Below are 14,058 nucleotides of genomic sequence, written 5' to 3'. Positions count from 1 at the left end.
TTTTAATTGGAAACAGTGGCGGTGCGCCCCCCCCCCCCCCCCCCCCCCCCGAAAAAAAAAAAAAAAACATTGTTCCGAAAACAAAGTCAGATCCTAATTTCTCCATTTCTATTTGAGGGGATTCTGAAGACGTGTGTCATTGCCCTCCCACTCTACAATCATGTGTTACTTTGTGTTGGTTTGTCAGTTATAACAACAATACAGTACCTCACAGATTATTAATACATATATATTTATATCTATATTTTGCAATAGGTCATGAGGGTAGGAATGGACGTGTGTGGGTGTTTCCCTCCTCGGTTTTTCTTTATTTGTGGCAACTTCTTCTGGAGACTTTGTGGGAATGTCAGGGAGATCCCCGCACAACACTCACACAGAGGCATTCATTGAGTCAAATCAATGATAAAATATGAGATTAATTTCAAAAACATTATGGAGGTGGAAACAGGACTTGTTTGCATATATATGTAGTTAATCTGAACGCTTTAAAGAAAACTAAACATTGGTTTTAGGTTGAGATCACTGTCAGAATGTACACTTCTTAAACTAAAAAAATATTTTTGCAGTCAATAGATATCAACATGATTCTGATTACTGCTGACAGATCTAAAAGCAGGGCAATCTGTCAGTTCTAAAGTTCACAAACTGGAACTGTCAAGGGCAAAACTTTGACAACGTGTTCTTCCTCAGATTAGCTTTAGCTTGACGTGCCTCTTGCTCAAGTTACCTTTCTGTGCTGTGGACACATTTACTGCAGTAGAGACTCTTCCACATTTCTCTGTAGATGTTTTTAAGGCCCAATTAAAACTAGCTTGGTTTCAGCATTTAAGCAAAATGAGGTAAAATGAGGTATTTAGATATAAGAAATATTGACTCGGGATACAAATGTACGCCACACTTTTCAGATTGTGATTGGTAAATAACTCTAGAAAAATCCTTCCCTTCACAGTTATCTGTTACTGTGTCGGTCTGCTCCAGTGGTGTCCAAAGTACCCAGAACGTTTTAGATAGATAATACTACAAATGTATTGTCATTCTTTTCACTTGCTCAATAATAAACTAAGCATGCAATATTTTTATAAAACAAAGTTCAATTTTATTTTGAAGGCAAACGATTTGAGGCGAACCCTCAAAAACTTGAAAAGGAGTCTTGCATGTTTGTCTCATTCGAAGAAAGGCGTCCAGTTTACAGATTCTTTGGGACTCATGGGAAAGAAAAAAAAAAAATAAAATAAAAAATAAAAAAATAAATATATATATATATATATACACACACACACACACACACACACACACACACAAAAGTTAGTCGTCTCGGCACAAGAACCAGATCTGGGTCACTCTTTCTCTGAAAGCACCTGCTGTGTTTGGTGTAAATTCAGTAAATACAGACTTGGATGCATTCAAGTCTGCTTTAGAGTGGAGGATAAATGTGGTCAGATTGACTACAAAATTAAAGAAAATGCAAAAAGGCTACTTATTAAGAGTATTCATATTTTATGTTGTACTAAACTTTTTTATTTCTTATCATTTTTTTCCTAATTTAAAAAATAACCAGTCTCTGTTAACCATCTTTGCTGGAGGACTAAACATGTTAAATTCTTGAATTGCATTTGGGGATCAATGAAAGTCAGTCCAAGGGCCGTAAAAGGCCCTCGGGCAACATTTTGGACACCCTGTTCTATTCTATGACATAAAATCATAGAAATCCGAGTTTCTAACTTCACATAAAATGAAGTAGTTCAAGAAAAAACCCCTGCAGTCTGGCAGCTCTGCCTCTCTTTTCCTCTAAGACGTCTTCTCTCCTCTCCAGATTTGAAACCCAGTTCAAGTGCCACTGTGGCGCCCTCCAACCACAGCCGCTGTGGACCGACTATCACATAACCTACATCAACAGCTTTCAGGCTTTACAGTAAGTCACGTGATTTCACATAGATACCCACAATGCACTGCAGGAGAACAAGATGCCAAACCCACAAACATGCTGCCCCCACCTCTGCCCACAAAAAATCAAAACGGCTGCTGGGGCTCGACTGCAGATGACAAACTTTAAAACAGAAAGTAAAAAGTAGTCTGTACATGCCGAAGTGACATCATACAAAAGAGTTTAGCATTGTCTTTATTCAAGGGATTCATGGAAGCAGTTCTGTCTGCTCGCAGCTGCATGGCTCTACAGTCAGTTTCAGTCAATAAAGGCTTTGCTTATGACTTTTTAGTAGGAGCATTAGATAAAAGACTACATTCTGAGCTTTAGATTATAAAATAGCACTTTCAGAACTCTGAGAATGCAGGAACTACAATATGAGTATTATAGAAGGCAGGATTCACAAGCTGCCTCTTGTGGAATGAGAAATCCAGGAGATGTGTGATGTTTTCACTCTGGTATTTGATGCAGCTCCTCTGGTCAGGCTCTCTTTTCTGGCAGAAAAACATCATACACCATTTAAACACAAAGACTTCTGTGTTGCATTAATTATGTTTTTTTTTTTTTTACAAAATCATCATATATCGTTCACCAAAGAAAGGAAGGTTTTTTTAATATATATTTTAAAGAAACTCTTTAACTCGTCTTTGCTCTCAGTGGTACTGGTGAAAAACAAAACCTATAATAAACAAACAAACAATGCTTAGCCTGGTGGGGACACAAGTAAAGCCTGGAGGCCCGTCAGGCTTATGACACTGAGGGAAATACTGTGGCTGAATTGGACCTTATTTAAAGTTGATGATTTTGTAAATCATACAAAATCATCCATATATGATTATATATGGGCCGCTTGATAACACATCTGCTACCATCAGGCTTAGTTTCTGAGTCAGGTGAATAAATCCCTCCACAGAAAATTTGGTAATAAGTTGAACCAAAAGAATCAAACATCAAATTTGTTTTGCTCAAAAAACAAATGTTATTCTTATTCACAAAATTTTATTTTGCAGCTGAGGAGAAAAGTTGGGTTACTTTAGTGAAATTATTCATGTGACTGTTAGATTAGATCCTCATATTCAGCTGTCAGATGTTTGAGGACTCTCCTTTATTTTTACATTCAGATTTTCCTCTGCAGATCATGCAGCTAGCCTCTGAGGTAATGTTGGAAAGTCTTTCCAAAGGTTTCGCAACTGCGTGCTGACACAAATTTAAAGGGATAGTTACAGATTTTTTTTTTTTTATCATAAGAACTGATACGGAAGCTCATGATATCTGCAGTACATTCATGTTTTGGCATCTGTATGTGGTGATTAGTTTGGTCTCAGTCAGAGAAACCAAGGGGAATTCTACTTTGTTAAAAAGAAAAAAAATTCTTAAAAAAATCATATGGGTTTCACATCTGCATTTTTGAACTTTCAAACCATTATCAGGTTTGCATCACCCAGATCTACACATTATGTAACCCAGTCCAACACTCTATCTGATTCTGTATGAAACACTCTTCATGTGGAGACAGAGACGGTTCTGATCTCTGGCGAGACTTTATTTGATCTGGTGGCGCTCTTCTTACAAGTTCCACAAAAAAAGTGTTATTATATACGTTATAATTTATTGTCCCATCCAAGTCCTTCCTTTTATGGTTGGCCCTTCTTGTCTTTTATCGGGCTTTTATTTTGAAAGTAGTCTAAAACAACAGAAGTACATTTTCTCAAATGGTTTCAGCAAAAACGTTCCTGTTCAAAACAGAATCTCATTCCTACATTTATTCTATGAACTATATTATGAATTGTTTCTGTGTGTTGACTTTGACATGCAGAGAACAAACCTCAGCTCTACCATCAGAAGAGTTTGCTGCGTTCCAATCTCTTCTGATGGAAGAGTTTGGATGTGTCATCCCAGAGATTTCCGTCTGCTGGGAGTTTCTCGGCTGTCAACCTGTCTGCAGCAGAGTGAGAATCAGGTTGGAGTGGGAGAAGGACGAACATTTAAAAGCTTTATTGTGACAGTGAAATTGTGAAAACATTGCTTCGTCAAAGAGGTGAAGGGAATACTCACGAGAGACTGCAGAGCTAATCAGAGCCTTATAAAGCATGAGAGGTCACGTGATTTCATGGAAACGGAGCAGTGAATGTGAAACGGCTCTGCTGTAAGTGAGACAAAATAGGAAGTAGTTGGTGCAGGCTTTTTAACCAACCCCTTTTGGCCCCAAACCATGACGATTACCCCAGGCGGCCTCATCCTGAGCCTCTGTGGTTTACCGTTTCACTCAGCAGGGATTATTTATCTGCACGCTTTATGTCTGCTTTCTGTGTGCCGTCTGTACGCTGCTCTGATGTGAAAAGAAAAAAGTCTGCCTGATTTGTTTCAGCCAGTCTGATTAAACAGAGATGATTCAACTCAGGATTATCCAGAGAACCTCCTTCTAATTTATAAATTATGGAGTACTCATACTTATACCAGGAGCATCTAGTTCAGTGTTTCTCAATCCTGGTCCTCACTGCCCCCCTGCTCTGCATGTTTTAGATGTGCCTTTATTCCAGAACAGCTGATTCAAATGATTGCATGACCACCAGAAGCCTGTTAATCACCCAGAGATACAATTCAGGTGTGTGGCAGAAGGGAAATACCTAAAACATGCAGGACAGGGGGGCGGTGAGGATCAGGGTTGAGAAACACTGATCTAGTTTATACATTCAGGAATTAGAAGAAAAACTTCTTTTAACTTATCTAGAGAAACTACTCATCTCAGATCAACATTATCAGAACAGGAATCCAGAGAAACTCCTACTAGTGGGTAAATTACTGACTCCTTATTCTTAACATGGGGTTGTGCTTTTTGTTTTCTTTTTTTTTCTTCTTTGCCCTTTCCTTTGGTTTGTTGTTTTGTTGTAAAAAGTGCTTTTACTAATTCATGTAAAGCACTTTGATTTGCCTTGTTGCTGAAAATGGGCTATATAACTAAAATGACCTCACCTTCAATTCAGTTCAAATGTACTTTATTAATCCCAAAGAGAAATGACAAGTTGTAACTCGTACAATATTTCTTCAAAGCGTTGTTGTAGCTGATAAAGGCTCTGATCTCCTGCAGCAGTTTGTATCACAGCGGTCTTGGAAAAAGCCTTTGACTGAAGACGCTGCGTTGTTGTCTGATGGTCTTGGGAAAAGGACACTCAGGGTTGTCTGTAATATTTTTGGATTTTATGAAGGATCCTTTGGTGCACCATAACATCGTCCCCTGAACAGAACAAGTCATCTTTTTTCAGGTTGTTCAGCGTTTTTAAATCCCTGGTTCTGATGCTGCTGCTGAAGAAATAATGAGTAATCCCATAATGATGGGTGTGATGGCCAAATCCATGGCCACACTCAGAAGGCAGAAGTCGGTAACTCTTATGCACAATTTAGTTTTCATAATTTATTTTTTTCATTCAAATACAACACTTTAGTTTCAGTAAAACATTTATTAGTTGATTTGGATACATTTGTTCTTTATGTTACCGCGCACATTTAGTTAACATGTGTATTTATATCAACTTTAAAGTATTATTTGCTTGCTTAAGATTAACTTTGTTTTCTTTTGCCGGTGCTTACCTGCCTTGGAGTGGCCAGACAGGAGATGGGGTCCAGGGCTCAGCAGGCATAGGTGTTAATTGGACTGCACCACTAGTTCCTGCTGGCAGGGGAAATTTGTATTTTCTTTATTTGGATAAGTTTTGTATTTAAGTAAATATTAGTATTTAAACTTTAATGTTTTTGATTTTCATATTTTGGGTCTTTAGTTTAGCCAAACTTAGCTGTACTGTTAGTTGTTTGTGTTATTTGTAATTGTATTCTGTTTAGTTACCCCTATTGTGTCTTAATTGGTCTGATCAGCCAGTATATAAACCCCTGTGTGTCATTTCTTTGTTAGGTCAGTTATGTTTGTTTGGGCAGCCAGTTTGTTTACATTTTTGCCTGAGTTCAGTTTCGTTTCTTTGACATCTTTTATGAGCTCAGTTTATCTTTTTGTCATTTACAATTTTTGGGTTAAAATAAAAAACCCTATTTTTCTAATTAATATCCTGTGACTCCTCCTGTTTTTAACTCGGTCCATCACAATGGGTTATAATCCCATCATTACAACTCACACACGAATGGGTAAACATGTTCGTTCATCAAAGAAATGCTTTAAAGCTGCGCATAGCCGCACAAGATTGTGATCAATGGTGCTAAGACTCGTCTCCTGGCCTTCTCCAGTTAGGGCTGGGAGAAGGCAGAGGGCCTCGTTCTTTTCCTTTTTTTCCATAGACGATCTCATACCACACAACATGGTAAAAAACAGGTATGTAAAGAAAAATTTTTTTTATTAAAGTTACGTCCTACAGCTGTAACATAAATTTGCCTTACGAAGTTTGTAATTATCGTCCTCAGGAGCGTAACTGAATCTCAGTGTGAGCCTGAGATGTTTGAGTAAAACAGGAGAACATGATGAAGACCGAGGAACACAGCCGACCTTTTCTCAACCTTTACTTTACCAGGAAAATCTCTTGCAAAAATTTCCTGGCGAAGACTGGCAGCGGCACACAGAGATTACAGGAAAAATAAACACCGTCACTAATCAATCAAATGAAAATATTCTTCAGCTAAAACAGTGAGACAGATGATTCCTTCTAAAAATCAGTAAGAAGAACCGTAAAAGCATTTAGAGACAAAATTTATTTTCATGTATTTCTGCAAACGGTTCCAAGAAGATGAAGCAGAAAACTGAAAAGGTTTCTTTCCAAGTTCAGTTCAGACTTTAGGCACCGAAAGTACAAATAAGTCCAAAGTATGAGGACTCAATTCGCTTTGGAGACACTTTAACCAAGTTTAGGATCCAAAACAATATCCTAAGCTTTAACGGCCCACTGTTGCATCTGTTGTTAGAAAGTGGAGAGAACAGCAGATAGAGACATACCTCTGGAACCCTGCAGCTGTAATTAGAATAAAATGTAATCTATCAAATATTGAATCCTAATGTGTTTGAGAACCCTGTTCTGTTCTGCACAGCTTTTTGTTTCTCTATCGCATCAAATTCTGGTGAAAGCCGTCGAGGTTTGTGGCCGTAACGTGACAAAAACGTGAAAGCTTTCACGGAGTAGGAGTGCGGCTTCAAAACTGACATTTTCTTTCATTTCTTATTGTCGTCTGTCGACAGGGAACACATGGCAGCGTACCAGGACAGCTGTCCACACGAGGTGGAAGGCTTCAAACAGGAGGTCAAAGGTCTCATCGTCAGGCTGATGGAGGTTTTGGAGGAACAATTTAAAGAGGATGTCAAGGTAATGCAATCTGGTGTTTTCAAATACTATAGAAGCTTTATGAGGCAAACTGCCACTTCTTGTTTTCATCCTTTCACTTCCTCTTAAAACACAGCTGCTGCTGCTGTTGTGGTTTTTTTAACATGAGAAACTGAAAACAAGATCTTTACCACCTTGTCAGAGTCGCTGCTTAGATGTATAGAAATGAGGCACTTAGGAGAAACGCACAAGTTGAGTAATAAGAAAATGTGTCCAGAAGAGGAATATGTAAAACATTCTTTTTTTTTTTACATCTGCATTGTTTATGCAGATGTAAAAAAAAAAAAAGATGGCCATATTACAATAATCTTTACTGAAGGCAAATCCTTTTGAATATTAAGCAAATTCTCCGGTCTTGTCTTGCCGTATCAGCCTTTTGTTCTGGAAACATTAAAAAATAAATAAATTTAATACAGAATCCAATAAAGACATTTTCTTCTCTTTTGTGATTTCTTTCCAGCCCTTCCTCAGGCGGATGATGACGAGGAAGTGGCTCACTAACGATGACGACTTCAAACAACTCGATGGCCGGATACAGCAGCTTTCCCATCATTGTGACTCCATGAGGCCTCCGCACGTAAAGGTGACGAGGATTTGACTAGGCCGCAAAAAATATCAGATTTTATGGATCTGATTCAATCCTGTGAACAGAGCACTGAAAGCTGGACCAAAATAAGTTGTAATTCTGCTCTGATACCACTGGTCAGAAAAATAATAACTAAATAATACTATTCAGCATTTTTGTTTACAGTAGCTTAATTGACTTTATGTGTTTAAAATAGAACTAAAGTCTGACTTTTACAAATACTGACATGACCATTTCTCTCACTGTCTGACATTAAATTGCAAAGAGCCAGGCTAAAAAGAGAGAGAATATTTTTACTATTTTGGATCCAGTAGTTTACACACATTTCAAGCCTTTGGAGCTTCTCGCCATAGTTTGCTGGAGTTTTGGCCCAATCCTCCAGGCAGAACTGGTTTAAGTCAATAATTCCTCAATATTGATGAAAATGTACTAGTTCCACTGGCAGATTATTTCACTTATAACATTGGAAAAACGTGAAATAATCTGCCAGTGGGACTAGCACTTTTTTTTTTAAACAATATCAAGCAATTACTTACTTAAAACAAGCTCCTCAAAGTTACTTGTAAGTTAGCTTTGTCTTATTTCAAATGTAGAAAGATGTTTGCACTACAAAGTAGACCAAAATGTTTGCAGTGAACAGAGATGCGTTTGTTGTCCATTTTGTAATCACAAAACCTTTTTAGTTTTGCCTAGAAATGTTTCTGTGAGGTGGAGTTTACACTCCAACACTCTGACTTTGGTTGTCCTTAGTGCTCATTGGTCATTTGTCTTTTGGAAGACTTTGAGATACAACAGGACACAACTGGCGCCCACGCTTTAGCTTCATCTTTTTTGTAGCTTTGTTGACATCATACGTGGCCTCATACTTTAAAGTTGGGTTTGTGTTTGCAGGGTTGTGTCCCATATCTTAAATCTAATGATGGATGTTCTGATGTCCCTATGAGGGTCTTTGTCCCTGAGTGCATTTGCAAACTGCAATTTTCCGTTTTATTTTTCTTGTGAAAAAGTGGCCTTTCAACCATGTCCAGTCTGTCTTGGACATGTTTCAATGTGGATCTGGTTTGAAATATCAGCTTTTAGCTCTATTTGGGGATTTCTGTCTTGGAAAGCTTGCATAATATATGTGATCGTAATCCCTCAGGATAAATTAAGTCTTGTAATTTCCCTGAAAGACGGAAAAGGAAACTCTTGCCTTTTTTATTGGCCGTCTTAAAAATTCCAGTGAGTTGTTGTTTGGGTCTGGTGCGGCGGCCAGCAGACCAATGAATTGGTGGAAGCTTAGGTCTAAGGTCACATAATCTAATGCTTTCGGATCATGCAAAGCAAACACACTTAGCGTCCTGCGTTTTCTTTTCTGGTTGCATCCTGTTATGATAATCCATCACTCTCTCTGTTGGACAGGAGTTTGCCAGCCGACTGCATTACTATGTTGTGAAGGAATACGTCGGGCAGCTGATGAAGAATAACTACTCGTGCAGGAACCGGAACCACGAGAAGGCTGGAGCCAAGATCAACGAACAGTGGAACAAGCTCACCGATCTGTTTGACGACATGGTAAAACGGAAATCTTAAATAATCTTGATAGTTAAACAGTAGCACAGGCTAATCTGGACTGTGTACTTTGCTGCAGGCCTTTTAAGTCAAACAGTATTTGAACTTCATAGACAACAAAACATGTTTTAGCTCCACATTATGCCTTAGTGTAAAAAAACTGCTGGTTCTTGTTGGAACCAAGCCATGAGAAGGAGGTTTAATATGTACAGAACAATACTGGTAGAAAGTTTCGACAGGGCTGGATCAATACCAATAGATACATCTGGTAGAATATTCCATATTCAATATATAGAATATACATAGTTCTCATGTGATGTCACACTTCTGCAAACTTTGTAGCTGACGACCGTCTTGCTGGCAGTTGCTATGGAGTTGCTATGAAAACAATATACAAGTCACAAGCTTAGAACTAGCTTCCCCCCTGTTCCCAACTTATAAACACTATAAGTACATCACATCTATCACTTGATTACAATTTCTGAGTACTCTACCCACCACTGTGTAATACTAAGATAAATATCAGTGATATTTACTGCCGAACTAGCAAAATTAGCTTAGCTAACTTAGCTTTTATCTGCAAGCTAAGGCGGACATACCTACTTGTATGTTACTACATGTACTCACTCTGCCAGTCACCAGAACCTTGTTATTCACACAAAGAGTTTGTACGTCTTTTACAAAGCGATTTTGTTAATCTATATTTCTGTTGCATGCTGGTCAAGAGTGTCAGTATACTTACTGACATGGTCATGGTCTCGAAGCCATGGTTCATCTATGCTTTGTGCTGTACTTGCCTACGAAAACGGCGCGGACCACTTTGGTTCAGGCTTTTGGGAATGTGCAGTTCTAGCATTCTGGGAAATGTAGGCAGAGGGAAGGCTTTAGCTGCTCAACCTCTCACGACTAGCTAAACACAGTGGGAGGCATCAATTAACTCACTCGTTCTTTGGTTACCTGGCAACAACCTGTTGAGTACCTTGTGCAGCAGCAGTTTCAGTTTTCACCACTGAGCCTCATAACTGCTTAAAAATAAGAAAAAAACAACAACGTAGAGTGAAACAGGAAAGGTCATGCCGCCAGTTTGGCAATATTCCAGATGTCTAAAACAAAATCTAATCAATAATTGTCGACGCTTACTGATACGAAACGCTTATATTATGACATAATTTTCAGCCGTATGGCCCTACCCTACGTTTGGACCTGCCTAGCAGTAAAAAAAAGCCACATAACAACCTGAGCAGAACCTGTTCTTGTGTTTGTTTCTCATGTAGAAATCTAGGCATGAGTGGCTCCACCATGTAGGACTCGACCTGAGCACCATCATTGGACAAAACAAGGCAGACATCAAGAACCACCTGCAGCCTCTAGTGGAACATTACCCAGACTTCAGGTATGACGACGTGATGCTGTCATCACGATGTTTTATTGTTCACAAGATCAGATTATTGCAGGTTTGTCATTGTTTTCAAAAAGGCATGAAGATGAAGAAATGATGGAGTAGAGAAGTAGTTGTGCTGATGTGATTCACTGGTGTAGGTAGTTGCTACTTGCTCAATTTATTTAACAAATCTGTAAAAAAAAAAAAGAGCATTTTTAAAAAATATATAAATTACAGATTGTTTTCAGAGGATGCAATACCACTTAAGAGTCGGTCCTTGTTCTTTTATTTTTGTTTTTTCCATTTCTTTTTCCCACATTGACATCCAGGTGGTTTTTCAGGGAAATTCTGTCTTGGAAAGAGAATTTCCAAGACAAATTCATCATCTAAACTTTGTTGAATGTCAACCTTCAGAGTCTTGGAACTCTTCTTGGATAGACGGTTAGCATCGTGTTAAAGTTCATCCCTGGTGTTTTCCCTTTCTCTCATCTAGCTAACACTGGAATGCCCCAATGAGAGAACCCAGCCGGAGCTGCTGCTCTGACAGCAGTCGTCACATGATTACATAGCTGCTACTTTCCCTTTTAAATCCCCTTGGAAGCATTTTTGCTTGAATTTGTTCAGTAAATAATAACAGTGTGGAACCTGTTCAGTGTGTCGGTAAACCTGATTGTAGATTTAAATATTTGTACTACCTTGAAAATACTGGATTATGTTATTTGGTCCTGACACAAAACCTCCAGACAGGAAGACGTGCAGAGTGAAGGTCTTCTAGAAATACAATTTTCTTCCTTTCCACAGGAAGAAAAACAGAACTGATACGAGATACACTGTAATTAATCATAAAACAAACCAAAACAAAAGCATAAGAACAATGTGGAGTGATGGAATGTTTGCGTGCAGCCGCTTTGAGTCAGCTGATGGAGGGGTTTTCTGTCCACCCAGGTTAGTTTATGATAAACTGGACGGCCTACTCAAAGTGAAACACTCTGAAAGGTTATTGCATCACTGCGCCATGTCCGTGTTTGAAATCTGTGGTTTTGCTGTCAAAATAAGTGAAAAAATAAAATAAAAAATCCACCAAAGACATTACAGACGGAGCTTCCTCTTTGTGGCCGTGGCAGCACAGATTAATAATGTGATGCTTAGAGATAAGACAAACACATAGACTGTATGCAGCCAAGCCTCAAAAAATATGCTTAAAAAGCACAGTTATTTTACCAGGATAATTCAGAAAGATCATTATGTTATGATGGAAAACTTCCATCTGGTGAATGAAACACAGAGCAACACATAACGGCCCCTCCATGACAAGTTGTTGGGCACTGACAGTCAGCTGGCTGAAAGTAACCACTACTCTGTTCCTTCACTTATAAGGAATAAAGTAACTTGTAATATGGGAATTACCTAATAACTACTGCTACTAAAAATCAACTTTTTTTGAGCTTTACATCATTTTATAATGTTATTCCCTCATCAAAAACATAACTGGAGTGTTGCTTTGATTCTGTCATGTATGATTTGAGAAATCCTTTAATCTCCATGGCAACCATTCAGCTGTGTAAAGTGTCTGGGTGGACCAACTCAACTCCTTCAGACTAGTCAGCAACAATTAGCAAACACTGCTCATCTGCTGAGCTCGTTATAGGAGCCACTCAGTGCATCGCTGATAAAAACGTTAAAGGGTTAATAAAGGAGCGATCTTACGATGACTTCATGAAGGCGGAGTTTCTTAAAGAGAAACCCAATTTCAAGGCTTTCTTTTAAGTCATATTTGATATGTACAGCATTTTTATAAAAACTGAAGGTAAAACAGTCACTTGATTGTTCTATAAGATGATATTATTTAGATGGAAAACACACTGCTGCCCCTTTAATGTCTAAAATGCTAGCAACAAAAGGCTCGACAGAATATTGACACTTTTGCCACAATTTGGACATTTTCACTCAGATTTGTTGCTGGTTGTTCAGACATGAGAGTAAAATTTAAACTGTTGTAAAAGAGATTATATTAACACAATGTGAGGAGTGCACTTACTTTTACCATATACTGTGTGTGTTTATGTGTGGTTTAATGTACTTGTGTGTTTTTGTCATCCACCTGCAGCAAGAAACATCTGGTTGCAGTTCTTTACTTCAGGGGCCTCCAGAGGGGCCGCGAGCACCGCCTCATTCTGCAGAAACTCACCGCGCTCAGAAAGGAAGTGGGCAGCACCAGCACTGACAGAGGCCAAGTTTTATTTGGGGACATGCAGGTCACAGCCAACACCGACTGCCTGTCCAACCCGCTTTTCTCTTGTCTCAGCTTTCTGCAAACGCACAGCTGAGAAGGAAATGCAGACGAAACGTCCTGTTCAAGCTCTGCATGCGGACCGGTCGCAGGAAACGCCACGTTGCACTTTTTCTCAGGTTGTGTTATTCTGCATCAGTCTGGTCCGGTACTTAAACAACAAAACTTATATGTTCCTCCCTCTGCATTACAGAGTTCAGACATTTAATAATGAGCATTCAGCAAAGCAACACTGCCTAGAAATGAACTAAAGCACACAAGATTAATGTTGTTTTTAGCTAAAGCTAGACTATAGATGTGTCTGTACTATAATATTTGATTTTTAAAAATGATATGTTTCCTGCTCTGGAAAGCAACACGGTTAGAGTCACATGTTGGTTAAGTTCATGAAGAGTAAAATCAATTTACGAAGCAAAAAAAACACAAAAATATGCAATAAGTCAATTCAGCTAAAATAAAAATGAGCGAAAAGATTAAATATAAGAACAAACAAAAAAAAACCAAACAAGCAAATTATCAAATATATGTACAGTCGAAGAAAGTAAAAGCTGGTATTTCATGTCTTTCTAAAAGCGTTTGAGTAAAATTTAAAGGGGCAATATCATGTAAAATCAATTTTTTGATATTTGCATCATGTTTTGAGATTATTTTCTCATCAAAAACAAACCTGGAGTGTTGCCTTGATTCTTTCATGCTTGTTTGAGAAATAATCTAATCTCCATGACAACCATTCAGTTGTGGAAAACAACTCGGTGGACCTAGCTCCGCCTTCAAGACGAAGCTCCTCCTCAGAGCTGCAGCTTTGGTCTCACAGAGCAATTCCCCGACTCAGCTCCTTCAGACTAGCCAGCATCAATTAGCAAACACTGCTCATCTGCTGAGGTCATTATAGGAGCTAATTTTCAGAGCAATCAAAAATGTTGTTAAAGAGTTAATAGAGGAGCCATGTTGTGATGACTTTCTGAGTTTCAGAAAGAGCAGGAGTTATTAAAGAGACAGAGGCCCAATTTC

At 38.5% G+C, this 14,058-nt stretch overlaps 1 protein-coding gene and 1 long non-coding RNA gene across 4 annotated transcripts in view; one reads left to right on the top strand and one right to left on the bottom strand.

Annotated features, from left to right (window-relative positions):
- Positions 1-13,468, top strand: part of LOC106950241 (exocyst complex component 3-like 4) — a 39,344-nt gene extending 25,876 nt beyond the window's left edge. For 2 of the 3 annotated variants that reach the window (XM_015036973.1, XM_015036974.1), the window contains exons 9-14: positions 1,814-1,912; positions 7,098-7,221; positions 7,700-7,822; positions 9,227-9,379; positions 10,651-10,769; positions 12,865-13,468. In XM_015036973.1, the coding sequence (XP_014892459.1) occupies positions 1,814-1,912; positions 7,098-7,221; positions 7,700-7,822; positions 9,227-9,379; positions 10,651-10,769; positions 12,865-13,084 (838 nt within the window). In that variant the 3' untranslated portion in view covers positions 13,085-13,468. The remainder of the gene's footprint in view (positions 1-1,813; positions 1,913-7,097; positions 7,222-7,699; positions 7,823-9,226; positions 9,380-10,650; positions 10,770-12,864) is intronic. The other variant, XM_015036975.1, reaches the window with a different exon arrangement.
- Positions 1,921-4,429, bottom strand: LOC106950243 (uncharacterized). The gene is made up of 3 exons (XR_001425574.1): positions 4,148-4,429; positions 3,750-4,068; positions 1,921-2,418 (listed from the first exon to the last, which is right to left on the bottom strand). It is a non-coding gene; the product is annotated as an uncharacterized LOC106950243 (long non-coding RNA).
- Positions 13,469-14,058: the final 590 nt, after the last annotated feature.

The sequence above is a fragment of the Poecilia latipinna genome, unplaced genomic scaffold (genome assembly GCF_001443285.1).
Source record: "Poecilia latipinna isolate Pla-1442-1.1 unplaced genomic scaffold, P_latipinna-1.0 Scaffold386, whole genome shotgun sequence".
Lineage (NCBI taxonomy): Eukaryota > Metazoa > Chordata > Actinopteri > Cyprinodontiformes > Poeciliidae > Poecilia > Poecilia latipinna.
This window is presented reverse-complemented; position numbering and strand designations above follow the sequence as displayed.